We start from the raw sequence: 27,988 nt of genomic DNA on the forward strand, positions 1-27,988 counted from the left end.
GAACAGAACACGAATGAGGTCATTCGGAAAGAATGGGTTATTACAGCAAAACACAAGGTTAGTGGAAGAGCATGCATTTAAATACAACTAATTATTTTTTAGACGCTGAGGGTGGCAAGTGGAATTTTTGCTATCTATAACCCTGCAGTTGCTATCCCGTATTGTCCGTGGGAAGAAGGAGTCCTTGAGTCGGCTAGTTCTGGCATCTATTTCCCGAATTTTATATGCATGATCCAAGCGACCAATGTATGTAGGAGTACGAATAATTTGCGAGACCTCGGTGCTGAAACATGGAATTGGATTTTTCGGATTTGACCTCCACGTTTCCCGTATATAAAACTTCCCCAGTTAGAATGAATACCGCCTTCAAGATCCAATGGACGCCTGGAACACTTCTCCTCCTTTGAGACTCCTTCTCTTCCTCATAGATGTTGTTAAAAGCCAGTCCGCCGACGAATCCTTCTGAAACCGCCGAAGCTCCCGATCCCATCCCAGCCACCCCCCACTTCCCTTATCCCTCCTCCCCCCGCACGTCTCTGGCCCCCACCTCCACCTCACCCTTCGATTCCTCGCACCGAGGTCAAATCCATTTCTCAACCTATCATTCCGAGCCCTCCAAATGCCCTTTACCCTCTCCACGGCTATGAACAGCTGAACTCAATCTCTTTAGATTCACGTGTTCGATTCAATTTGCTATAATCACGACAAAAATGAGGTTTAAGTGACGCCGATTTACTTTGTAAGAGTGGTCGAGTTATCTCCAATATTTTTTGCACCAATTACAACTTTTAGGGTTTACTTAATTAGGTTCCCCTATTTAAACGTAACCGTTACGATGATCTTGTATTCATGAATCTAAAGCAGTGGGTAAGCAAATTATAAGTGAAGTGCTTAATAGATATATATCATTCATATTGTTCTTAAAACACAATCTTTAAGAATGCTTTTTGACTTTTATTTCTTGAGGGATCAATATAACCATATAGTTGACAACTTCAGGCCCAGTAGTAAATGCGTGGAGCTGGACAACGTGCAAAATGGGTCATCACATCTGACTCCATAACACTTTCAAATTATATCAGCAGTAAAGCATATTTCCTTCTCGGTATTGCGCTAGAAGTGCTTTGCACGGCTGTTTGTATTTTTAATGCAACATTCGCAGTAATTCCATGAAATACATTCAAGCAACACACTTCTTGCTTTGAAGCCATTCATCTTTGGAAAGATAAATAGCTTCAAAGCTTTTTACCTGCCGGAAAGATGCATGCGCGTGTGTAAATAAATAAATAAATAAATAAATACATATATATATATATATATATATATATATATATATATATATATATATATATATATATATATATATATATATATATATATATATATATATATATATATACATATATATATATACATATATACGAGGGTCATCCGGAAAGTAGTACCCGTTCGTGAAATAAAGAGACAAAAGTAAATATTAACAAACATAAAAAATTTTATTTGAAAGAGGATACTTTAAACTACTTCTCAACATAATCTCCAAGCAAATTAAGGCATTTGTCATAACGTGTGACAAGTTTCTGTATTCCTGCTGCATAGTCCTTCGCCGCCAGCTCATTGAGATACGCCAGGGACCCATCTTGCACAAATTTTTGCATAATGCAGATGGTGTTTAACAATTTCATGAACAATTGTTCGAGAAACATTGGGAAAATGCTCACAGATGTCATCAATTGTGACGCGCCGATCGTTCCTCACGAATTCGTCAACTGAGCTCACCAGTTGGTCTGTAATGACAGACGGTCTCTCCGAACGCTCATCGTCGTGTGTGTTCCCCCTCCCCATGTTGAAGTTGCGACACCACCGCCGAACAGACGACTCGTCCATTACATTGTCTCCATACGCCTCCTTTAATTGGCGATGAATATCACATGGGCGAACGTTTCTTGCATTGAGGAATTTAATCACTGCCCTCACTTCACAACTGGCGGCGTTCTCAATTTTTTTAAACATTGTAAACAATCACAGAAACAACACAGGCAATGCTAGCGTCACGCAACTTGGCTCAGAGAAGGCAGACAAGCCACTGAAGCTATCTGACCTCGTCCAGCGTCTACTCGCGTCGTCAGCACTTCATGCGGCAGGAACGGGTACTACTTTCCGGATGACCCTCGTATATATAACGATTGTACGGCAAAACTCACACGAGCGGCACAATAATGGGCTGACACAATACCACACAAATAGAATAGAATAGCAACATTTAAAAGGACACTCACACGATAAATTGTTCGTGCTTTCGGCCCTCTCAGAGACCTTCGTCTCACTTGAAGAAGGCCTCTGAGTGGGCCGAAAGCTCGAACAATTTACCGTGTGAGTGTCCTTTTAAATGTTGCTATTCTATTCTATTTGTGTTATATTGTGTCAGCCCATTATTATATATATATATATATATATATATATATATATATATATATATATATATATATATCTTTATTTATTTATTTATGTGTATGTATTACACATACATGTATATATGAGGAGCACCACATGTGTATGAAGATCGTGGCGGTGTGGTAACTAATGTACTACCTTACTTTCGAGAGTGGCCGGGTTCGAATCCTGGAGACATTTTTCAGGGGTATCCTGATCCCTGCTTGAAGTGCTTTGTGGAGAGCACTTTGAGTGAGTACACCGTCCGTCAAATGGTACATTTAACTACAGATACCTTGGTGCCTTTCGTTAAGACTAGGCTAACGTCAAGGCAGGGTTTATCTCCACCCTTCTTCCTTTTCTATCCATTCGTAATGGCGTAAATAACCTGTCGGTCGCCTCCCCTAAAACGACTACAATGAATATATATATATATATATACACATGTACATATAGGTATGTGTGTATATATAAATACATATAAACATGTATATTTTTACAAGAAATGAATTTATATTCATTTCTTTATAAGTTAATATTTCTAATATAAATTGGGTGATAGAGGAGCCAATTCCAAAAAACATATTAGTGATAAGTTTTTCCGTTAAGATAACTTTTTATATGAATGCATCTCTGAGGATGTCGGTTTTCATTTGAACAATTCTCCTTGAATGTGAGCATTCCAGCAGAATTTTAAATCATGCGTAGGTGAAATACTGGGAGGGACAAGTCCCAATCCTTAAGAAAGAATCATCTCTTCTTAAATAGATAGTATAAAAACTCTTATTAGCAGGCATGTTTTTTGCTATTAAACAACTAGATCCGATGATTCATTTGTTAAATAAAAAATACCAAAAAGGACTGCAAAACTTGTGTTCCGCAAGTAGTTGTGTCCTTAGTGGACATTCCTGAGAGATCGTAGATAAATGCATTAATTTTGAGGCCAGAGAGTTTTCCTTTCGCCCACGTTGGACGAGAAATTCGATCAGATAATATTCCGAGGGTCATATGCTGATTACCCTCATTACAAGCCTTAAAGGGCTTCTTCCTTTGGTTACCTACGTTCTCAGTCCTGGACCCTCATTCCGGGCGTCTATCGCCCGCCTCATAGCCTTACTGTCTGATCCTCCTCTCAACCCCACTTTCACTACCGATCCCTCTCCTCCCTTCCTCGTTTGTGTCCCGCCGCTTAATTTCCTTTCCCCGTTCCGTCACCGCTCTGAAATCTCTCACCCCTCCCCTGTCGACCCAAAAGCACCGCCATATCCCGGCCCAACCACCGAAATATCTCCCACTCTCTCTCCAGCCTATCGCGCGGTGTAGTTTATGCGGGGGATCCCACTCGCGCAAAGCTGACTCCCAGCCTCCTCCACTAGCTCCCTCGCATGCGCCTGCTCTTACGTGGTACGCGTTCTCTCGTCTCCTCCGAGAATCGCTCCCCCCGCATGCGTCCCTCGCACGCACTCCCAGATTGAAGGGAAGGTCTCCCTCCATCCCGCTCCAAGGGTCAGTCTCCGTTCTTGTGTTTTCCCTCTTTCTGATATTGAACGCCCTTATCGGTACATGCAGTCGGAAATGTGGGGAACCTCTTCGGGGCGTTATGACATTCAGTTCCAAATACAGTTTTGAGCAATCGTAGTCATTATTTTTGTAGCAGGCATCGCATGAAAATAGAACCGAGTGAAATCAATCCAAAAATATTTTGCAAAATGTTTAGATCAATACTAAATTAATTTTAGTATGCAATCGTTTAAAAATTACGGAGAAAAATGCTGTGATTAAAAGGATGTGGAAGAAACTGTGACTGACAGTGGCGAAGGATTTGTAAGTTTGAGAATGGGGTTTCCCATCTTGGCGCCGCGAAACTATGGAGTTTCTCATAAATTTAGATTTATTAAATAAATTACCAAGGTGATTAATCTCATATCGTAATTTAAAAAAATATTTTACTCCAATTTTCTTAAAATTCTTCCGCCAGAATGAATATTTCTTTCCTTTTCGGATGCATCAAAGTTTCTGCAAAGCTCGGAAAATCTTATTACAGATCAGGTCAGTCCACGGACTGTTCTCTCAGACCAAACTTATATTATGATAGCAGAAAGGTAATAAAACCAAATAAAATTGACCTGGAAATATTGCAACTTTAACATTTGTAAACTTATTGTGATTGCTTTCGTGACCCGGCCGTAGACTAATTTACTTTGACTATAACTCCGCACTGGGTAATGGTTATATGCATTCCTGTCATCACCCTCAGTTGGGTTATATTTTTGCCTCAACTGGAATCATCGAAGCATCTGCCGTCATCCGCTCCAATGACGTGATAGTGTCACATCAAACAGAAGTATGTAGAGCGTCCAATGGTTTTCCTCGGGGGACCACCCTCCTCCTATATAATTTATTGTCTACTTTTGGTGCATCGCAGCCCTCATCGTCCCCAGAGCACTTCCATTGCTTCCCCTGCATAATTACTGCACTGCTCCACTTTTTTGCTTCGATCGCTCACTTTCCTCCTTTGATCATACGCCGCTGCATTTTTCCTTTGCTCACTGCATTTCATCCCTTTCCCCTCCATTGTCCCGGTCCTCATTTTGACGTACCTTTGGTTCTTTTCCGCTCCCCCGAGACGCATCTCGCATTTTTAAGACAAAATATAGCCAGATGCTCAGATATTCCGGAGAATTGCTACCTACTCCTTCAAAGCCTCTTCAAAATGATTTATTCTAATGATGTGGTGGAAAAATATTATTTTTTTATTATTTAAGTAAAATTAAATTTTACAGTCTCTATAGTTTTTATAAATATTTTCTCATCTTTACGTTCCTTTCCTTTGTGAAAATGGAATACAATGAATGAATGGCGGAACATTCGGTTGCTGAGTCTGCGCGTCTCAAAATTGATGATGGCTGTATACACTCCCATTTGCGTCATTTCGTCATTGAATTAATGTTTTTAGGGATGAAAGTAGTAACTATCTAGGATATCAGACATTGTGTTGTTAAAGTTCACTCAAGCATAATGCTTTACTGATTGAAAAACAAAAAGATTTCTTTAAAATTGTTTGTTCTGTTTCGTGTCTATTTGACTCTTCTCGAAAAAAAATGAATGCTCAATGTTGTAGAAACGTCGAGAAAGAGTAAACAATTGTCATTATGGATGCGTTGCCTGATTAATATAATCTGTGAAATATTTTTACTTTTCAAATGATCTTGAGAAAGAAATTTGGTTTCTCTTCCAAATCCCCCGGAAATTCAACATTACATCCAAACTGGATATTAATCCAACAAGGATAATATTGGTCGCTTGCTTTCACCTTTTGTCGAATTCGGATATGTTGCCTGCAGATTATTTATCTACTGCAATCTTTTCTCAGCTTGCCATTTCGACCCTTTTTGATTCGATCCACTTCGATTCGTTATATCCAAATACAATTTCGACTCACGTATTTACATTCTTTACTTATTTTTATGATTTACTCTGTTAGTTGATCCCAAATACGTGTATAATAAAATTTAATCTATAAAGTATTGTTTTCAGTAGAGCCCATTCTGTCTGTTATTGAGTCTTTAAAAGTAAAACAGCGAGTACCCATCTTTTGGGTATTGAATACTATGGATTACTATTAACTTCTGCATCGCAAGGATATAGCCATTAAAAAAGTGTTATCGCAGCAACGCGGAAATTATCATTTAAATTTAAAGTACTCGTACTTTGGTTATTGCATTTACTTACATGAAGGAGAATGTTGTGTCTTTTCAAGGCTATCACTCATCTATCGTTTGGTAGATTATCATGAAGCACTTTGCAATTTGATTCAGATAAATTCAATTCTAATTTTTGCCGAGTCTACGCTTAAAACATAATTTAATTATGAATTAATTTCCATTGGATATTATTTAATTTATATTTTTGTCGCGGGGACATTGAATATTTTATTCCTTGGAAGACGTTTTCTGTTCATAATCTCATTAAAAAATTGAGGAATAACTCGTTCTAGAAACTTGAATTCTAAAAACCCATTAGAGTTTCATTTAACACTTAAGTTATTTTTTGTAAGATTGTTAAGGAATTGTGCATTATGATGCTAAACTTTAATGCTGCCGGGTAATTTTAATTGTGTTGGAAGTGTTTATAAGCCGAATTAGTTCCTCATTGTGATTTTCAATTAAAAATATCCACCATTGATGGATTTGCCGTACAGTATTCATCATCAAACTAACGTCCCTTTCGCGTTTGGTAAAACCTTATTAGATTAAACAAACTTTTAATATCGCATAAAATTCTTATACTCATGCAGTAAGATTTTATGCAAACCATTTAACAAAGGCCATAGAGTTTATTTTAATAGTATTGAATTGAATTTTCGATATCAAAAGACAGTTTTACGCTTCTATCGCTTCAGATTCTACCTACTTGACACCTTCCTAGGTGTTGAGAAACTGATATAAAAAAGATTGTGTATAGGGAAGAAGAGTCGAGTGTTTTTGGGATAAGACTTTGATCGCCAATTGAGCACAATTGTAAGAATGTGTGAGTCGAACTGCGGCTTTTATCAATCTAGCGTTCATCCGAACAGCAAGGGTTACCCTCAGTGGAATTACAACCTACCTTTTGTCCACTTCCACCCCTGTCCCTTCATGGTCCCAATTACTCTTCCTCCCTCATATCTTAATCCCTAAAGTCATCCCTTTCCTTCCTAACACCGACCCTTTCTCGCTTCTCCTCAAGTCTGTTCCATTCCTCGTCTTCGCGTCCCCAATTTTCCACCTCCTCCGCTACTCCCTTTTCAGCCCTTATACGTTTCGTTGTTCTCCTTTTTCCCAATTTCCTCCATCTTCATTTTTTCGGTCGCCTCCGCTTCCCCTCCCACCTGCGGCCCATTCTTCTCGGCCACGGACCTCGCCGTATGCTGGGGAGCTTTTCCACCGGAGTATCTTCACAGACACAGCGGCGCCACCTTCGACGGAACTTCGCCTCTCCCCGCTCGTTTGTCTGGCATTTATCCCCTCCCTCCCCCTTTGCCTCTCATACCTCTCTCGCCCTTCCTTGCCCTTCGGCGTCCCATGCGCCAAGAGTTCTCCTATACTCGGTGCGAACCCTTACGCCACCTCCTCCTCTCTTTCTCTCTTCCCGATACTTCGCCGTCGCGTTTCTTCTTTGCATCTAAACACCACCCCACTCGCCCGTTTGCTTTGGATCTGCCGTTCCCACACTCTCGTTCCCATTTCACAACGCTTGTCGCTTCCTTTCCCTTGGTCACGGGACGGAAGGCTTCGCGAGGGGAGGGGTCGAAGGGATGGGTTTTCCCCCTCGCGCCACTACCCCCCCCCCCTCCCACACCCCGTTCCGTTCCACTCCGACTACTTGAGAGCAGAACACTCGCACTGCATCGCTCCTCATAGGAATTTGAGTTCATTGGTTTTTCAAAATTTTTTGCGCCACCCTTTGCTAGGATTCCTCTGCAGACGCTCGTGTTTAAGCTACCCAAGGCGTTGGAGTGCGCCTTTTTTGCGGCGGAAGGAAAATAGTCCAACAGAAAGAAAAAAAATATATAATTCGAGGCCATGGAATCGTCGTGGAGAAACATTTTTGAGAGAATTCGGAAAATTCTAAACTGAAAATTTTCGCCACCTTTCGTGCATTCTCGTTAGTCGTGATAGCGTGACACACATTTCTGTCTGTATCCATCCCCGACTCCTTTATCCGGTCGTGTTAAAGGCGACAGGGCAATTTCAAATATAAAGAGTGGCCTACTTCGTAGGCGAAAGGAAGCTCGGGTCATGATTCAATCGAAGGAAATTCAGGGTATTTGACGTGGAGACGTTTGAGTGAAAACAGAATTTATGGCGTTCAGCAGCCTGAAGTCAAGATATTTGGTGCTGCAAATATTCTTCCTGCGCAAAGAAAAAAATTTAATCACACCTATTCAGAAATAACTTCCGTCACATATTATTATTATTTGATCGAAATTTGTCTTTATCATTAGGATTACAACTCAATAAAATTAATTCAAGTCGAACCTTTAAGGGGGTAATATAATTTTGGACCTTCTAAAATTGGTGCGTAATGATTCTATTTAAAAAATAATTTCAGATTACTCTTTTGAAAACTTAATTATATTTATTTTTACTATAGGAGTCCTATTCAAATATTGTAGAAGTGAAATTTTTCCAAGAATGAAAAAATCATCGTACTTAAATCATGCTTGATTAATGCTTAAAATATTTTTCACACTAAAATTAAAGCTTATATCCTTGATACTTTACTTATTGTTTCATTCAGTCAAAATGGATCAATATTCGTGATATTTGGAATACACGGTTTTTCCAACCCAGTACAAGTTTTATTTGATTGGCCTCCTAAATCATAGCATTGACATCCTATTACATTGAAGGTACTAGTATTCAGCAGTCTTTGGCGTTGACAACGAATCAAGTATTTAAATGAAAGCTCTTTATTTTAATTATGCTAATGAAGAAATCATGGGATATAATTATGTAATAATAATACTAAAAAATTCCAATGAAACTGCGGGAGATGCCGCATTAGTAACTTTTAACGGAGTCATTCGCTAATATGCATTTCAAATGCGACAATTTCAGAGAGTAAAAATCATTCGCCTTGACCGGGATCCAGGTTAAGGTGAATGATTTTTACATTCTTAAATTGTTGCATTGGAATAATACTGAATTTATATTTGTATCAACATTGATTACCTTACCCATTAATTAGTATATTATCGTTGTTTTTGCGCAGTGATGAAAGGAATTTAACAGCATATTTATGGTATTTATGTATTAAAATAGGATCTACAAATAATAGGTATTTATGTATTCAATGGAATCTACAAATAATAACTACAACACAATACACAAAACTGTTACAAGGTAAACAGTGTTAATTTTTATCACATTCAAATATTGTAATGACATTACTTTAAGGATTGTATTTTTATCAGTATTGAACTAAAAGATATATTTTTAAGGTAAACATGCGTTTCGCTAAAATATACACTACGCTCCAAAACAACTGTAGGAAACGGTGACAGATGCACAGAAAAACTCTTCCCCCGAATACGCATGGCGTAAATTCAAAGAACCATTTTATTGGCTATAATTTGCTTGCATGGTATTCCAAAAGTGATAAAATGAAGCCCATTTGTAGCGCATCAAAGTTTTCCCTTTAATAAAACTGTGACATTCATACGAGGACATAGGTTAACGCACATCCATGCAGCCTCCAACCTTTTATGGCCTCTCCAGTTAAACTCCATTAAAAATTTACATCCCTCCCATCCTACTTCTTCTTCAAGTTCGTCCCCCTCCCCCCCCCGCCTTCCTCGTACATGCACCAGTCCCCTCCTTCCCTCCGCCCCCGAGAGTAATCGCGGCCCCCTCCATCTTGTTTGACCTTATGTCACCAAAGGGGCAAAAAAATGATGAAACAAATCCTACTGCTACAGTCACCTCCCTCCAGCCTCCCGTCGTGGACCTTTCCGCGCCCCTTGCCAACTCCTCCCCCCTCACTCCAGCCAACAACCTTAAGTTAACCTTTTCCTCCTCTTCTTCCTTTCGCACAATTACCCTTCGGCGATTGTAACATGGCCTTGGAAATGCGGATTCAAGGGGGAGCGGAGGAGTGGAGGGAGCGAAAGAGTACAAAGGCAGAGTGGGAGATAGGCGGGCGTGTTTCTTTGAAGGGGGTTGGTTTCTTAGGAGAGTAAGGGACCCAAGTGCTGAGTTTTTTTCCTTTATTCAGTAGGAGTCAAGAGAGACTGCGTGTGAGAGGAAGAAAATTGTCCTCGATCTATATTCTTTCCTATCAATAGGCCGTCATGTCGATAACCCTTATAAATTTCATTTTGATATGCATGTTCACTGGGATTGTTTCGCTGAGGCGATCATAAAAAAAAATGATGGAATAATAAAGGAATTTCAATTGAAAAATAAGAACTGAAATGAAAACGAAATGAAAGTGTTAAAATAAAGTGAGTGAAATACATATTTGAATGTTTGCGTGTCTTCAGGGGAAAATCTAGTTTGAAGAAATGGTTGCTAATCTTTGTTTTTGTGAGTGAAGTAAAAGTAAATTTTAATTTCCCTCGCCCGTTGGCAGAGTTTTCTTCAGGTAAATAAATTTCCTTGATATTTCTATTTGTCTAAACTTTTCCTTTCCACATTTGTGTCCTTCATACACGCAGATAATTGAGGCCATTTGTCTTTAAGTCCTTTTTTTATCCTATGTTTCCGCACTGTCACTCATGTTTTCCATTCATTTTACTCAGAAGAAAAAGAATTATGGAAATGCTGAAAGCTTCTTGATTTACTTGAGCTACACCATTGTTTCTAATTTCGTACATTTCTTCCGTTTATCGCAGATTGACGAATGACGATCCAAAATTATTGGACGTACAATGACCAAGAGGCTACAAGAAAACGCGAGAGATACGAAAGAAGACACAATATTTGAATAATATAATAGTTATACGTTTTGTGGCTATGAGGGAGGAGCCAGGAAAATCTTTACAGACTTCAATGGATTGAATGCCACATATGCACAAAATCTTCTCCCTGAATGTCATGATCATTTTCCAAACTTATATATTCGACGACTTATTATAATTTTAGGGTTCCCTGTATTTTTATTACAGTAATTATACAATTTAAACTGCACAGGATATAAAATAATTTTCATATTTTTTCATTGAAATTTGTAGACTGATCTTGCTCAGCTTTGTGAGTGAACATGAATGAAAACATCTATAGTTAAATTAATTATACCCTCAATTCTCTTTTACTCTTACGTAATTCTTAGCCATAGACCAAGCGTAATTTAAGAAACTATGTGCATTATTCATATTAGCCATTGGTAGGTTAAAGTATGTAGAAAAAAGGACGGGAGCTTTGTAGATGTAATGTAAACTTTTCATAAATGATACATCAGCAATTCATCAGGTCAGATTTTTTATTCAATTGTGCAAAAGGCTGTGATGCAAGAAAAATAGGGGTAATTGCCTTATAATGCAAGTATCAAAACATTCCAAAAGGGCGCATGAAAAAATGTAAAATGCAGTCAAGTCCATTCACCCAGTCCAACAGAAGCCAGCAAGCAGATAACTCAAAAATGGGCCAAGCTTATCCTGCCAATTATCAATTTATCCGACAATCCGAAGAGATCTCCCCTCAAAGCGTCTTGCACCAAAATATTATTCACGAATCACATCAAACTTCCTAAATAGATCTTTTTTGGAGATAAACAATTTCCAAATAAATGATTCTATTTTCCATTCTAAGTAAGTTCACGTGCACTTCAAGGGTAAAAAGTCATCCGGAGTAGTGCTGAAAATAACTACAGGTCCCGGAGCGGAAAATTCGTACGCGCCACGCCGGTTGAATAAGAAAACATGCGGCAAGGGAGGACGGAACGGAAAATAAGAATAAATATCGTAAAAAAGTAAAGTGAATTAATATCCGTGGTGGTGATAAAAAGGAGCCAAAATAAAGACGACTTAATAAATAAAAGTCGTCTCGGAGAGAAAAAAATCGTAGTAAGGTTTTCGGTCGGTCGGTTTCCGGAGAAGGCAGAGGAGACGGGGTGGATCGTGGGAGGAGGCGGGAGAGAAGATACTACGAAGAGGAGAGGAGGGCGTGTTTTGCGGGGAGCCGGTGCGCTGCCGGGAGGGAGAGAGGGGGTTGAAATGGGGAAGGGAAGAGGGTGAAAGGGCAAGGAAAGAAGGGCAAAAATCGGAAGGTGACTGGGAGCGGGGTGAAGGGGGTTGGGGTGAGAAGAAGAAGATGACGAAGCTCGAGTTTGAGAAAGAGACGTTTACACAAGTTTGAGAATGTTTTCGTTTCGTTCTCGAGAACAATCCCAGGGGCCAATTTGCATTATTCAAATTCGGAGGGGACCGCGATGGGAGGGGGGATGGGGTTCGACTGTGTGGGGGAGGGAGGGGTGTGTACCCATGGCGTGGGACTTTACGGGGCAGGGATTCCAGGAAGGAAGGTGGGTGGGAGAGGGCGTGGGAGGGCATGAGGTGGTTGATTGGGGTTTGAAGGAGAAATGGCGGGGGAAGGGGAGGGGAGGCGGAACGGGTTAGGGAATTAGTTGGACGAGGGGTTGGAGGAGTCAGGGAAAGATAGTTGAGAACGATGTTTATGTAAGGGAGGAGCAAATAGTATTGAGGAAATTGCAGGTATTGAGGAGCAGACGGAGTTGAATCCGTGATGAAGCGGAGTTGGTGGCGTAAAGCCTTGTGTGTAACCGATATAAGGGATGCCAATTAGTTGAATCATACGGCCGGGAATTATTAATTCACTTTGACTTACGTCTATTGATTAGAGTCGTTAAATGTCCATAAGTTTTGTTTTAATTTTAGCGCAGAACGAATAAACAACGTAATGTCCTACTAAAACTAATGATTGTTTTTCTGTAAAAGCCAAAATAATATAGATCTTAGCGAGTAAAAATATTTAATATCCGAAATACGAGAGAGCATCGTATACTTAGGCATCCAAAACCTGCCGTAGCAGATAGATTTTCTATAATAATCAGAGTGTTCCGGGGAAAACACATTCGTGAAACTTGCAGAATAGCGAATAAAAAGGTCAGGATTCATAAAAAGGATACTTGGGAATTTTAATGAGAGGCCAAGTGATGTTTGATAATTTAAGTTAGTTAGGCCCCGCATGGAGTACGTTGCGGGTGTATAGGATCATTGCGAGGCAGGCTTAATTTTGGAACTAGATCATGTGCAACGTAGAGCAGTTAGGTTTGTGAATAGTTTTTTCATACGACGTAGTATTGCCACAACACTATTCGAAGAATTAGAATGGACGCCAATATTACTCGTAGTTGACCGTAGGTTGACGTGCGGGTTAAATATTCTGCGTAAACTTATCCGAGAACGTTAAAGACATATTACAGACCCCGATTTGCTGAACGGGGAAACGCCGTTAATTTTACTGATATACTACCTTGATCAAAAAGTTCCAGGAATAACCACCGTGTGGCGCTCCCATCGTTCCGATTTGAGTTCCGTTTTTTTTGTTAAATTGGTACATCTGTTGTTGATATTCCCTTTAAATCTTAGTGTCATAACTTGACATTTGCAAAAGTTACGTAGCCAAGAGTACATCTATCTCTGTGTTTGTTGGCGATTTTCTACAATTGCAGAAATGGATTTAAATTTGCAACAACGAACTTGTATTGAATTTTGCGTAAAAAACGGATTTAGTGGCGCACGGACGTTGGAAATGTTGGAAAAGTATTTCGGCAACGATTCTCTAAAAAAAACGGTCGTTTACCAGTGGCACGAGCGGTTCAGAAGTGGTCGTGAGTCAATCGAAGATGATGAACGCAGTGGCAGACCATCGACATCGAAAGTCGGTGAAAAAATTGATAAAGTAAAAGAAATGTTGGTCAATAACCGCAAATTAACCATCAGAGAAATAGCGGAGGACTTGAGCATTGCCTATGGATCCGCCCAAGACATTGTGGTTAATGATTTGGGTTTCCGTCGTGTAGCAGCAAAGTTGGTGCCAAAAGACCTCAATTTCATGCAAAAAAGAGACCGTGTTGACGTCGCAAAAGACATGATTTGCGAGGCTGAATCCGATCCCACATTCATCAAAAGGATCATTACTGGAGACGAGACGTGGGTTTATGAGTACGACACGCAATCCAGACATCAGGCAAGTGAATGGCGTTCACCAAATGAGCCGAGACCAAAAAAACCACGTCGTTTTCAGTCAAAAAAGAAGGCAATGCTGACGGTTTTCATGGATTACAACGGTGTAGTGCATCATGAATTTTTGCCAGAAGGCCAGACAGTAAACAAAGAGTATTATTTGGGCGTTATGAGACGTTTGCGTGAAGCAATTCGCCGAAAGAGACCAGAAATGTGGGCAGAAAACTCGTGGATTTTGCACCATGATAACGCACCGTCGCACAGTGCTATCATTATTCGTAATTTTTTGACGAAAAATGCAACAAATACCATCCAACAGCCACCGAATTCACCTGATTTGGCTCCCTGTGACTTCTTTCTGTTCAATCGAGTTAAAAAACCATTACGGGGAACGCGTTTTAGCAGCCGAGAGGAAGTAATGGAAAAATCGCAGGAAGCACTGATGGACATACCGAAAACCGAATATAAAAAATGTTTCGAGGATTGGATCAAGCGCTGGCATAAGTGTGTTGCAGTCGATGGGGATTACTTTGAAGGGGACAATATAGATTTAGATGAATAAACTTGTATTTTTAATTTTCTGATTACGAGGGTCATCCGGAAAGTAGTACCCGTTCGTGAAATAAAGACACAAAAGTAAATATTAACAAACATAAAAAATTTTATTTGAAAGAGGATACTTTAAACTACTTCTCAACATAATCTCCAAGCAAATTAAGGCATTTGTCACAACGTGTGACAAGTTTCTGTATTCCTGCTGCATAGTCCTTCGCCGCCAGCTCATTGAGATACGCGAGGGACCCATCTTGCACAAATTTTTGCATAATGCAGATGGTGTTTAACAATTTCATGAACAATTGTTCGAGAAACATTGGGAAAATGCTCACAGATGTCATCAATTGTGACGCGCCGATCGTTCCTCACGAATTCGTCAACTGAGCTCACCAGTTGGTCTGTAATGACAGACGGTCTCCCCGAACGCTCATCGTCGTGTGTGTTCCCCCTCCCCATGTGGAAGTTGCGACACCACCGCCGAACAGACGACTCGTCCATTACATTGTCTCCATACACCTCCTTTAATTGGCGATGAATATCACATGGGCGAACGTTTCTTGCATTGAGGAATTTAATCACTGCCCTCACTTCACAACTGGCGGCGTTCTCAATTTTTTTAAACATTGTAAACAATCACAGAAACAACACAGGCAATGCTAGCGTCACGCAACTTGGCTCAGAGAAGGCAGACAAGCCACTGAAGCTATCTGACCTCGTCCAGCGTCTACTCGCGTCGTCAGCACTTCATGCGGCACGAACGGGTACTACTTTCCGGATGACCCTCGTATATTCCGGGAAATTTTTGATCAAGGTAGTAGGTAGATAATATCACACACGTGAAATCAGGGAGATAGATAGTATATTGCATAGATCTAAAAAAAAAATTTCCTTCCACCATTAGAGATAAAAATAGAGATGAAAGCAATCGCGTAGGAGATAATTAGAATTGGCAGTGTATATTTTTTAGTAATATCTAGTTTGTTATTTTTTAATTAATAGATCCACATTTTCAACAGTTCTACCACATGATTTCAATAAATGAATTTTATTATTGACTATTGTTTAATGCAGTTAGCTTCATTTGCGTGATTACCTTTCTTCCAGTTCTTGATAAAACTAATATTTGTGTAGAGGTGCCATGATTGGGATAGCGGATGCATGGTTGGTGACCCCCCGCCACATGCCCTTAAGGTGGCTTGCGGGGCATTGTATAGCTGTACAGTAGATGGCTTGTGAACTTGTTTCACAAATATTTTTTAATTTTCTTTACCTGAGTTTTTGCAACAGTGATTACAGATCAATAATTATTTGTGTTCTTTTTTATGAAGATAGAACAATGCATTAATTTGAAACAAATGACAATACCAGCTGTATGAATGGGTTGCCTTAGAATTTCTCTGCTTTAAAAAGATACCCCAAAAATACCACCTCATTTCTATGAATAGGTTATTCCAAAAAGAATGATTCGTGCTGTACTTGGGGTTTTTTGGCTTAGGTTTTGCTAAGGGTTTCTAGTAGAGAGTGCTTTTGAACCGGATGGAAATGTACGAAAATTGATTTCCCTTCTCACGACTGCTTTGGTGATTCTTATAGAGAATAGTTTTACTGAAATGAGATAGCATTTTTTCTCCTTTTTTTCGTTCAAATTCGATGAATTCTGTGTTTTTCAATATCTGTGTGAGTCAAATATAATGATACCACTGCAGCATTATTTATGTCAGTGGCATTTTAAGTTGATTCACGCAAAGTCTCCAAATTAAAAATTCCTTTGGAAGGTTAATGTGAAGATTTCCGCAGAGTTTCGTATCATTACCTTCATTACTGAGATTCCTGACACGTTGGTCAACGTTTGACAGTGGCGTCTTCAGGTCGAATTGAAGTCTTCAATTTAACTTGAAGATGCTTCCTGGGACGGGGGTAAAACTGTTTGCCACGCTGGTCAAGGCAACTTGGATCCTATTGCAAGCAATATTTATCGAATAATTAACTTAGATAATCACTAATAATAATAACTAAGCCTTCATATATATATATATATATATATATATATATATATATATATATATATATATATATATATATATATATATATATATATATATATATATATATATATATTATATATTATATATATAATATATATATATATATAATCCCCTAACTGATTCAGCCACCAATATAGAGATGAGAACTCGAGATTCCGCCTGCATATTTGCTTTCCGTTCTTTCAAAATTCCCACCCTTAACCGCCATCTTTAATTTCCCTCCCAGCATGCTTTCCCCACACCTCCCCTACCCGCCCCCCGCCCATACCCCTTTCCCCTCTCCAACATATTTTCAGTCTCACTTGAAGAAGGCCTCTGAGAGGGCCGAAAGCTCGAACAATTTACCGTGTGAGTGTCCTTTTAAATGTTACTATTCTATTCTATTTGTGTTCTATTGTGTCAGCCCATTATATATATATAGGGTAGAAAGATATATATATATATATATATATATATATATATATATATATATATATATATATATATATATATATATATATATATATCTTTCTACCCTATTCAATGTGAATTCCCTCATTCCTTGATACTTTATCTGTATTACATTGATTCTGCCTCAATGTGTGTCAAACCCATCCATTTCTTCTTTGCCGCAGAGTTCTCAATCTAGTCCTATTCTCTTCTGCTCCTCTATATACTTCCTCATCCATTGCTTAATTTTCAGCATTCTCCTCCAGCACCATGTTTCTAAGGCTTTTATTCATCGCTGGTATTTCAGAACCATAAAGTGCCATGCTCCATAAGAATATCTTGACGAATTGTTTCCTTGTTTCCATCCTTAGGTTCTCAGGTTATATATAAAATATATATATATACACATATACATATATATATATATATATATATATATATATATATGTATCTTTCCACCCTCTCACCACCCACATTCAAAAGCTTCAAACCTATCACCTTGCTGTATTGGCCATGTTTCCGCGCATTACAAAGCATAACCGTAAATACTATAGAAATATAATGAAAATTAAGTGAAGACCTAATACTGTATTCAATGTCGGATGCTTAGTGTGTAATCACCCCTGCCGCACACCCTAGCGGAAGCTAGCAGTAGCCTTGTACACGGATAGAATCGCCCAGAACTGAACCCCCAGTCGTCAGGGAGTTGAAAAATTATTTTAAAAGTAATAATTGCATAGGGGTCTTAAAAACCCTGAAAAGGTTACCTAGTAATTATCATTCCAGAACGTTGAATCAAAGCTACCATCATTAAAAGTTTGAACACAATGAATTGATTATATAAAGGAAAATATTACAAATTTTAACAAGCTAGTACTTAAGGACAGAATTTTGATCATCTTTAGCACCGAAAATGGAAATGAACTGTATCCGAGAACTGTTTTATACCAATAGTATATTTAAGTTTTAGAAATTCTTGGTGTAGTTCATGCAATACTAATCTTAACTCTTTTTTATATATCTCCTTTTGATTTGAATTGATCTTACCTTAAGTTAAACTTAAAAAGTTCTTCTTCGCAGGAGGATTTCTTAAGGACATTAATAGCAAAATATATGTGCTTTGAAGAATAATAGAGGTAATTATCAATTACCATGTTGCAGATAGGTTTGTACGTAAAACAGTAAACTCGCGTTTCGCGGTACTTCTAACGGTATCTGCTTAGTGCCTAGACCTGGAATGGTGAATGTTTAGGTGAGCGCCCATGTTCCTCTACTTAATATGAATATACTCGCAAAAAAACTCCCGCCCTTTACCATCAAATACCCGTAGAATTCCCTAAATAAGAGTAATAATGGTTACTGGTCAAAGTTTATTTTTGCGTGATGCGAAGCCGTAGAACCATATAGGAGAAATTTCAGTGAGATTTTCATACTGAGAATAATATTTACGAGCTAGCATTTAGCGAGGCTTCCTTCTGAATGCTTCATTGGAGGTGAATCCATGCCATTGGGCATCATATCAGCCATTATGTCAACTTCCCCGTTCTTAGAAATCTTTCATATAAATAGCATTTGCATATTTGTGATTACCTGGAAGTCTGTTGAAAATCTGTTTTGAAACGAACGGAATCGATCCATCGCATCAACTCGGGTCGTTTTTATTCGATCTGATTTAATTACAATCTGTTCATCCGATATCCATGCAAATGATTCAGCGATCCCGAAGGGAACCAATTATCTAGCTCATATGCAATCGCTTTATCTGACTTAACTAGAATTAGGTATTTATAACTTTAGGCAATAGATTGATCAGACCTCGATGCAAAAAGGTCTTTTGGTTCCTCTGAAATAGATTCATCCCGTCCCTATGCAGTCGATTCATACGACCCAATGGCCTCAAAACAGATGGAACCGCGGCGGCTGAGAATGAGTCGATGGTGGAGCAGGAGGACCATTGAGCGGTGCATGATTAGAGTGCTTTCGGAAACAAAAGCACTATGCCTCTTCTACTTCGTGTATTTGGTATTCAGGGACATAGTATCTGACTGGTTTGGTAACAATCAAATGGCTAGGTGAAAACTACCCCCCGCCACACGCCCTTGCGGCGGCTTGCGGGGTATTATGTAGATGTAGATGAAGCTATCTCGAATTTCTTTGATTAGACGAAATCATTCCAATGCATGTGGTGATAACATTTTGACTTCGGCACATTGCGCACGGCTCTATGAGTGCGTGTCGATCAGAAGGGTCGTAAAACTGCCAATCTCTTGCTGTTTTTGTCAAAAGATTTTGGATTCTAATTCAGATATTTGTTGTCCTAATTCAGATTTTAAAATACCCAACTTATTAAAATATACCCAAATATTCCGAATAGCGCAGATGTATAAACCCGAACGTCTTCTATTAATTAATTGCTGTAATTTGCGTTGCATGTAAGAAAGTAATTCGAAGTAAGTTGCTTGTTTTTTTGTTAAAGTAACCTTTCATCACCGCATTAGCTATAATTGTCAATCACATTCCTTGCTTACGTTTCCTGGATTTACCGTTTCGCTCTCCTTGTAACTGCCAACGCAAATATTTTTTAGTTGATTCAATATGGAAAACTGTTTTATTATTCTTAGGTATCCTTATATACACAGGGGAAAAGCTAGCAAATTTCACTAAAGGTAAAACAATCTGAGGAGAAAAAATATGAAAGTATTGACTGAGTAAAAGGAAAGTGAATTTGTATATGTGGGAGTGAAGTGATTAGTCGAGTAGAGAGTGGCGTCGTATCAATCCCTTGAAGCAGTCTCCAAGGATCACAAAGATGCAATTAAGATATGCAACGAAAACTATTTTAATGAACCCAACATTATATTTTCAGTTCAAGTTAATAAATTAGGGTAAAAACGCATTATTTCAGCGCCGAGTTTTGCGTAGTGAAATATGTGCCACAGCAGTCAACCCCACCACATCTCAAGTTGGAGTAAACCTCCACGAATGAAGGAAGCTACGACCACAAGTCAACACCAAACATTGGCACCCTCTCTCGTGGAGACAACAAGCACAAGGGAGGAAGCACACGTGGGTGACTCCGCCGGCTCTTCATTTCGCAGGCACCTCGGGGGAGCCTTCGCTAAGACCACCCATTAAGTCACCCTTGAGAGAAACAAAAGACTCCTTCGCTGTTGTTACCAAAGAAAACAAGGACAGAGACCTGAACCAAAAATCCCTTAGTCCACTTCCTGTGCTCCATCCCTGTAACGTCCATTCACCCAAGGCCACAACTTCCAGCCCTACCCCCAACTCGCCAATTCCATCACCATCCAAACAACAATACGAGCCTCTTCTTCTATGATCCATCGCGTCACCAAGGAGGCCACCCCTGCCCAGACCCTAAGAAACCTCAACGAAGCATCCATCTCACTCATTTCCATGGAAACCAATCTGGGATAAAAGGCTCGCACATTTTTTCCCCCACCCATGCATCGCGTGTCGTATTTCTTCCCTCCCTCTTCACGGAAGAGAGGTGGATCTGCAAAACCTGTTTCATTTCGTCCTCAACCCGATTCGTGAAGGCGGTGTGATGTGACCTACACCCTTGAGGGCTTATTCCAGCCCATCCGCGTACGCGCGCCTCCCTCTCTTCCCCGCATTTCACGCTCAGCTTCTCTCTTTTCCCTCCAGGAGGCGCTGCTCTGGCTGCAGTGCCATTATTGCCCTCCTCTCGACCCCCTCGGGCTCACCTCGCCCCACCCACCCGCACCGTTACTCCTCTTCCCTCTCGGCTATTATGACAGAAATCTCTCTCATCGCCCTCGGAGCGACTTACACCCTTCCTCATCTCAGCCGCAGGCCTCCCGGGTGGGAATTAGCGTGGGATAATCTCACCCGAGGGGTTCGCCTCGGCTGTCCTCTCCCGTAGCTCTCACTGCACATCTTCTGCGGTGCAGGGACCACGTGCACCGCAGGACTCACGTTGAGAGACAGCCGACCTCTCTCTTCCTCCACTTGCCACCTCACCATTTTTACTCCACTTTCCTCCTCTTAGGCACTCTCTGAGAAGTTCTCTTGAGACGAGACGGGGAGGGACGGGTAATTTTAGCAAACCCATGATATTTACGTAACCATTCGTTCGATCTCGCCCAACGTGTCGGGTGGATCAGAAAGTAGCAATTAAAATATGGAAAATACATTTCGCTAATATGTTGGATAAAATAATAACTGCTTAAAAATTTCTATTTCTGCAGATATGATCAATGGCATTGAATGGTGGAAGGTGTTCTATCCAACAACTTCCACGCTGAAAATATTTATTTTATGGATTATATCGTGAGAGTAAGCATGAAAAATTAAATATCTCTGGATCACTTAGTTATTCACGCATTCAAACCCGTTTATTGGAGCTTAAATGTCCAAGTTATCACTCTAATCCCTTTAATTTCATTCCCCGTTAACCAAATTTTGACCATTGCTGCTGCTAAAATTTATCAGCAATTTTAGCAGAATATAAGCTTAGATTACATTTTCTCGTCCTTCATTTAATGTCCGTTTCATGAATTAAACGCAAACTAAAGAAATGAATATTTTTTAAAAATATTGAGCGAAAATAATATAGAAATTTCATTTATACGTTACTCGTACTACCTCCATTTTATGTAATTTCTCTCTGATATAAAATCATACTATCAGTAATGTTCCAATAAATGAGACTTTATAGCATGTAAATTGTGAAATCAATTCTAGATTGTTAAAATTTTCTCTCAAATACAAATTCATTATCTAAAACCTAATCCATTAAAAGAAATAATGAGAACAAACATCTATAAGTATAAGAATGATGTAGAAATTCGTCTGACAGATACCATGAATTGAAAATGAGATGCTTTAATCAATCACGGTAAATATTTCCATGCATTACAACATTTATACGATACCAAATGGCAAAATATGAATAAATTACGAAATAACTATTCATTTTTAATTCATAAATATAGAATTATGATAAAAATTATTTATAACATGGATTCCATCAGTTAGAGACTCTTTCTAGCGACAAATAATAGTAAATTGGGTAAATCTTATGCCATAGTTAAAATATAACTCAGCCGTTCCTTCCAGCATTTTGTCGATAACAGCTTTGCCACATATGCATACGACCCAATATAACCACAAGAAATGCGTTTCCAGGAAAATATTCCAGGTTTACGTAATACTTCAAAAATCCTAGTTTTATTCAATTATAAATTAATGACTAGCCACCATAAAAGCAATTTAGTTTGAGGTCACTTTTGCAGAATTTAAAAGTGAACACTTAAAAGTGAAATTAAGTAAACAAAATTATTTACCTGATATGCCATCGTAAGTCCACCACTCCTCCCAGCTTACTCCACTGGTTACTGTAAGGATAAAAATACATTTATTTCATTATTTTACAAGCATTTATTTGTATTTAACAGGCTTATTAACACAAACACTTATTTCCGTTTAGTTGAAATTTTGAAGTGACCATCTTATCTAATTTTAAGGTTTTTGATTCGCCTTTTAAATATTTCCATCTGCTCGTTTTCAGAAAATATTATTTATTTTATCAATATATTATTTTAACTAATAATTTGTGCTGATGTCAAATATTTGTGATACCTTCAATGACATAGTTAAAATATAAAACATAACAAAATTAAAATATTTGGAAATTTTCTCTCAAATCTTCCTTCATATAAGAATTCATGTCAATATCAACGCCTACTATTTACAACTACATATACTACTAGCGTTTAATAAATTTTTATCAATATCGGATATCTTGGAAGGAATAGACATTTTACTTCATTCATATGTACCCACGTATGAACAGACGAATGATAAATATTTGATAATAAATTAAATATTGTAACGAAAGTGAATTCAAACTTTTAGTTCAGTATAGTGGAGAACAAATGTCAATTATTTTTTTGAACTTGATCGGAAATGAAGCAAATAAAAAACAAATTTTGGTTTGCATGTTGTGTAAAATATTGTTCTCGCGAAGCGGCATCATGACGAGATGACTTCCGAAAATTTTATTTAGTTTAATCCGTTTCTGGTTTCAAGAAATCCTCTTTCAATTATGGGTATTACTTTAATTTTACTTTTACTTAAGATTGCCTAAGGTGCACTTAATCCAGTAACTTCACTATTATTAAAGTATTCTTAAAAGAATATATTTCAATCTCATACTCTTCACTCCTTCATAATTTATAGTGATTATCTTTTCGAGGAAACCGGAAATCAATTAGGATCATAAAAAATGATGCACAGATTTTTGAGTGGAATCCTTCTCGTAGATAAGGGAATGTAACAATGTAATTCACGCAGACAAAGAGGGTAAAGCTAACATCCTCAATTCTTTCTTCCAAAGCGTTTTCACGAACGATATTGCCACCGCATATCTCCAAGAAACGATACATACTCAACCCATGGAAAAAATAACAGCGGACCAACAAGGAATTCTCAAATTGCTTAATGACATTAAACCCAACAAATCCCTGGGTCTCCAAAACATTGACAGCTAGGGTGATAAAACATTTAGCTCCAAATATTGCCCTGCACCTTGAATTTATATTTAACGAATCCTTCACAGAGTTCAAAGTCCCTACGATTTGGAAAACCGCGCAAATAACGCCTATTTTTAAAAGTGGTGACAGGGAGGACCCCAGTAATTACAGACCTATATCTCTCACTTCTATCTGTTGCAAAATCTTAGAGCACATAATTGTCAGTTCAAAAATGAGATACCTTGATAACATTTACTTTTTAAGTGACAATCCACACGGATTCAGGAAAATCCGCTCATGCGAAACCCAATTAGGATTATTTACATACTAGTATGACTTACCATTATTGGGTGACAGAGGGAGGCAAGTGAATGCGATCTTCTTAGATTTTCAAAAGGCATTTGATAAGGTTCCCCATGGTAAACTCATTAATAAATTAAAGGTAGGAAAAGTAAATCTTGCGAAACACAACTTGGTCTCTTCATTCACAACGTACTTAGATCGGGAGAAAACAACACACACGTCGATTCAGTATTCCTGGATTTAAAAAAAACCTTCAACAAAGTCCCACACATTGAACTGTTACATAAACTTAAATACTATGGGATCAATGAGTAAATAATTGATTGGATTAGAGACTTCTTGTCAAACCGCAAACAAATAGTAGTCATAGATGGGTTGTGCTCAACCGATAGAGATGTAACTTTGGGCGTCCCCCAGGGAAGTGTAATAGGGCCTCTTCTATTCTTAATATACATAAATGACTTAAGCACACACGTTAGTAGCGATCTAAGGTTATTTGCTGATGACACGGTGATAAACAGGGAAAAAAGGAGCCAACTAGATCGTGAGCTACTCTCTAGAGACTTAGACAATATCCCAGAATGGTGCAATAAATGGGGATTAACACTTAATATAGATAAATGTGCAGTTTTGAAATTTTGGAATAAAGGAAGTGACAAACAGGATACAAACTACGAAATAGAGGATTCAGTACTGACTACGACCAATCAAGTTAAATATTTTGGGGTTGTTCTAACACCACGCCTTTCATGGGGAATACATATCAGGACAATATGCGGATCAGCTTTAAAGAAACTTGGCTTCATAAAACGGGTGGTGGGGAAATGTGATTAAAAATGTTAAAGAGAGGTGTTATTTTTCTCTGGTTAGACCTCATTTGGAATATTCTGCTAGTTTTCAGGATCCTTGGGAGAAAACTTGGCAAAAAGAATTAAATAAAGTCCAGAGAAAATCCGTTAGATTCGTTAAAAATTGTTATGATAAGAACACAAGTGTGACAGGTCTCTTAGGGGAATTAGGCTGGGAACCACTTGAAGTGCGGAGAGAACAAGCGAGGCTTAGATTTTTAGAAAGGTTCACAACAAACGAGTTTAGCTATGACACTGAAGGAATTACAATGACTCCACACTACTTAGGTAGATCAGACTACTTAGGGAGATAGATTCCAGTACAGATACAAATACTCATTCTTTCTCCGAACAATCAGAAATCATAATAGTAAGAAACCGAAGTCACTTTAGAAATGTTAAAAACATAGAATTTACAAGTTGGAACAAAATTAAGCATTGTAAAAGTGTTAAGTATACTTTCTGGTGCATGTGTATGTTGGTGCAAACTAGTTGGTAGTTTGAGTGTTAGCATGCGTGTGGTGTATAAGTGTTCTTGCATGAATGTATGCCATATTTTTTTGTGGCTGTAGGAATTTTTGGTTTTTGTATGCGGTTTTTTTTCTTTTCTAAATTACGGGTGGTGTCCTAATACCCCCGCCACACGCCCTTGCGGCGGCTTGCGGGGTATTATGTAGATGTAAACGTAGATGTAGATATGTGGCATGGCGTGCATTTTATTTCCCTGAAGTCAAATGCTTAATAAACCATATTTCTTTACTGGAAATTCGATAAATTCATGTCAGTTGCACCTGAAATATTGCAGTTGCCGTACGTTTTGGTCAAGGTGTTTAATTAGTTGAATACTGAAGTCACTGTATTATTATTAGCACATATTGAAAAACGATTTTTGAATAATTCAGTTATAACTTTTTCCTCGTTCTAACGATCGTTCAAAAGAAAACGCACTCTTCGGAGTGGTTGGATGGATTGAAAACTCGACCGTGTAACAAATACCAGGAATGAGAGGAAAAGACTTCACATATATTATGTTTGAAGTAAAGCTTCTCTAACGACTAAGTTAGTCGACTCTCCGCCCTTCCCAACGACCAATTTTCCACAAAAAGCCACAATTTTAAGTTTACGAAGGTCAAAACCGCCCTCTGAGAGACCACCTACCATTAAACGACATCATCTCCACGTAACCACGAGTTGGACTCGTATACACAAAGGGGGAGTGGGACCTCATCACACATTTAGAAGAGCCGAGGAAATTCGTTATTTGCTGGCGACTCAAAGACGACCAAAATAAAAAAAGAAACGATGGATGGGAAGTGAAACAAAGGAACGGAAGAGGGAATGAGCAATGAATGCTCCCACGCCGCCGCCGTCCTGGTTGAATTTTTCAGGGTGACGACCCACTCGAGTGGTCACGTGGACGGACGTCACGAGCGCTCAGAAATCCCACCGTTGGGCACGGAAGGAGGGGGAGGGAAGGGGGTGATTGCGGTCGGGAGACGGGGCGGAGGGAGGGGGTGAGTTGAAAGTGGCCCGGAGGAGGAAAGAGATGTATCAATGATATGTGAAGGGGGAAGAGAGGAAAAAATAGAGGGAAGAGCGGATAATAAATAAAAAAACCGAAGTTTGGAAAACAGGTTCCAAGTCCATGGATCGCGTGCCGGTAAACACGTTGGGGTCCGGCGTGTGACCGATACCCCATCAGGAGGCATTCCGAAGTGGAGAGCGTCGACGTCACCCCCGATTACCCCCACGCTCCTTCCCACCCACCCCCTTTAAGACGCCATCCTATTTCCTTTTCCACGGAAGCGATGCCCACCCTTCGGAAGGGTCTCGTTTCGACCGGGCGACACCCCTTCGACACCCCCCCCCCCCGGGTACTCTCATGCGAGGCACGCATACTCCACCGGGTGTTTACGCAGCCGAGGCCTAGGGCTCTTGATTCGGTCGGAGGCACACGGCGGCGGTGGCATGGATTAGCGGATTATTTATCGACCAGTGACCTCATGGGCCGTCAATTCGAGGGGCAAGTGGGAATGGGCGGGAGCAGAGAGGCGCTGAGGGGGGCATTCATTATCGTCCCTAACACCTTAAATGTCTGCGTGCTCAAAAAAGCTCACTCTACATCTGTTGCCCTTCGCCATTAGATTTGAGGTTTTTTATTTGATATTGTAAGATGTTTTTTAATGGGCAAGAAAAAATATTGTGAAAAAAATAACCACTGTGTCTGGGATAGCATTCGATTTCATTGTATTAATACAGCTATCTATTGCCGAAGATGTCGTCTTAAAAATATTTTTCCAATTAACAGTGGCAATCTTTTGGCTAATAATGGATTTTTTTATTTATTTTGCTCTAATATCTATTTTCCAAAATTATTTTTTGCATCTGACACTCATTTTCTCTCTTCATTTCAAAACCTTTTTGTGTCCATCTGGCACTTCCTCGCCGTGCAGTCCTATCCATTTGATCCATTTCTCTTCTGCTCATCTATTTATATCCTTTCTCGTTTGTCACTTTCTCTGTCAATGTAATCCTTAGAATTTTCCTCCAGCACCATATTTCAGAGGGTTCTATTCTTTGCTGGTCAACTATTCCATTGCTCCATGTCTATCATTCGTAGAGTCTAATGCTCCATACAAGCGTTTTGACTAACTGCTTCCTTGTTTGTAACTTCAAGTTCTCTGATCATTTTAATCACCTGCTCGTCACGAATGCCTTGCTTTCCAAGTTATTCTTCGCTTGATGTCTGACAAACTTTTTCTGAAGTTAGTTTTACTGCTATCTAGGTAGACAAAGGATTCCACTTGCTCTACATTTGCTCCTCAAATTGTGATATTTGCCTTCAGCTGATCTCTTCCATACACACAAACACAAGTTTCCTTATTTTTGTTGATCATATTACAGGTATATGTACCTGCATTACCTGTATAGCCCCCAAGTATCCATGGTATTCAGAGTTGCTTGCATGTACTCTTGATTTAATTACTACTGCGATGTCGTCTGCGTCTTCATTTCTTCATCATTCACCTTGCCTCCTTTGATGGCAATTACTGGTGTTTCTTTTATTGCCTCTCCTAGGCTTGCGTCGAATAGTGCTTGCGAGAGGTTTGCATGTTTGTCTAACCCCTTTGTTTATCTTGGCTTATATTTTCCTTCCGTTTTTCATTG

General features: G+C 39.1%; 1 protein-coding gene across 1 annotated transcript in view; it reads right to left on the reverse strand.

The window, feature by feature from the left end:
- Positions 1-27,988, reverse strand: part of CARPB (Carbonic anhydrase-related protein B) — a 773,283-nt gene that overhangs the window by 295,322 nt on the left and 449,973 nt on the right. Inside the window, exon 2 of the mRNA XM_071596722.1 lies at positions 22,482-22,532. Within this exon, the coding sequence (XP_071452823.1) occupies positions 22,482-22,532 (51 nt within the window). The remainder of the gene's footprint in view (positions 1-22,481; positions 22,533-27,988) is intronic.

This window comes from Hetaerina americana, unplaced genomic scaffold (genome assembly GCF_022747635.1).
Source record: "Hetaerina americana unplaced genomic scaffold, ioHetAmer1.1.p SCAF_8, whole genome shotgun sequence".
Lineage (NCBI taxonomy): Eukaryota > Metazoa > Arthropoda > Insecta > Odonata > Calopterygidae > Hetaerina > Hetaerina americana.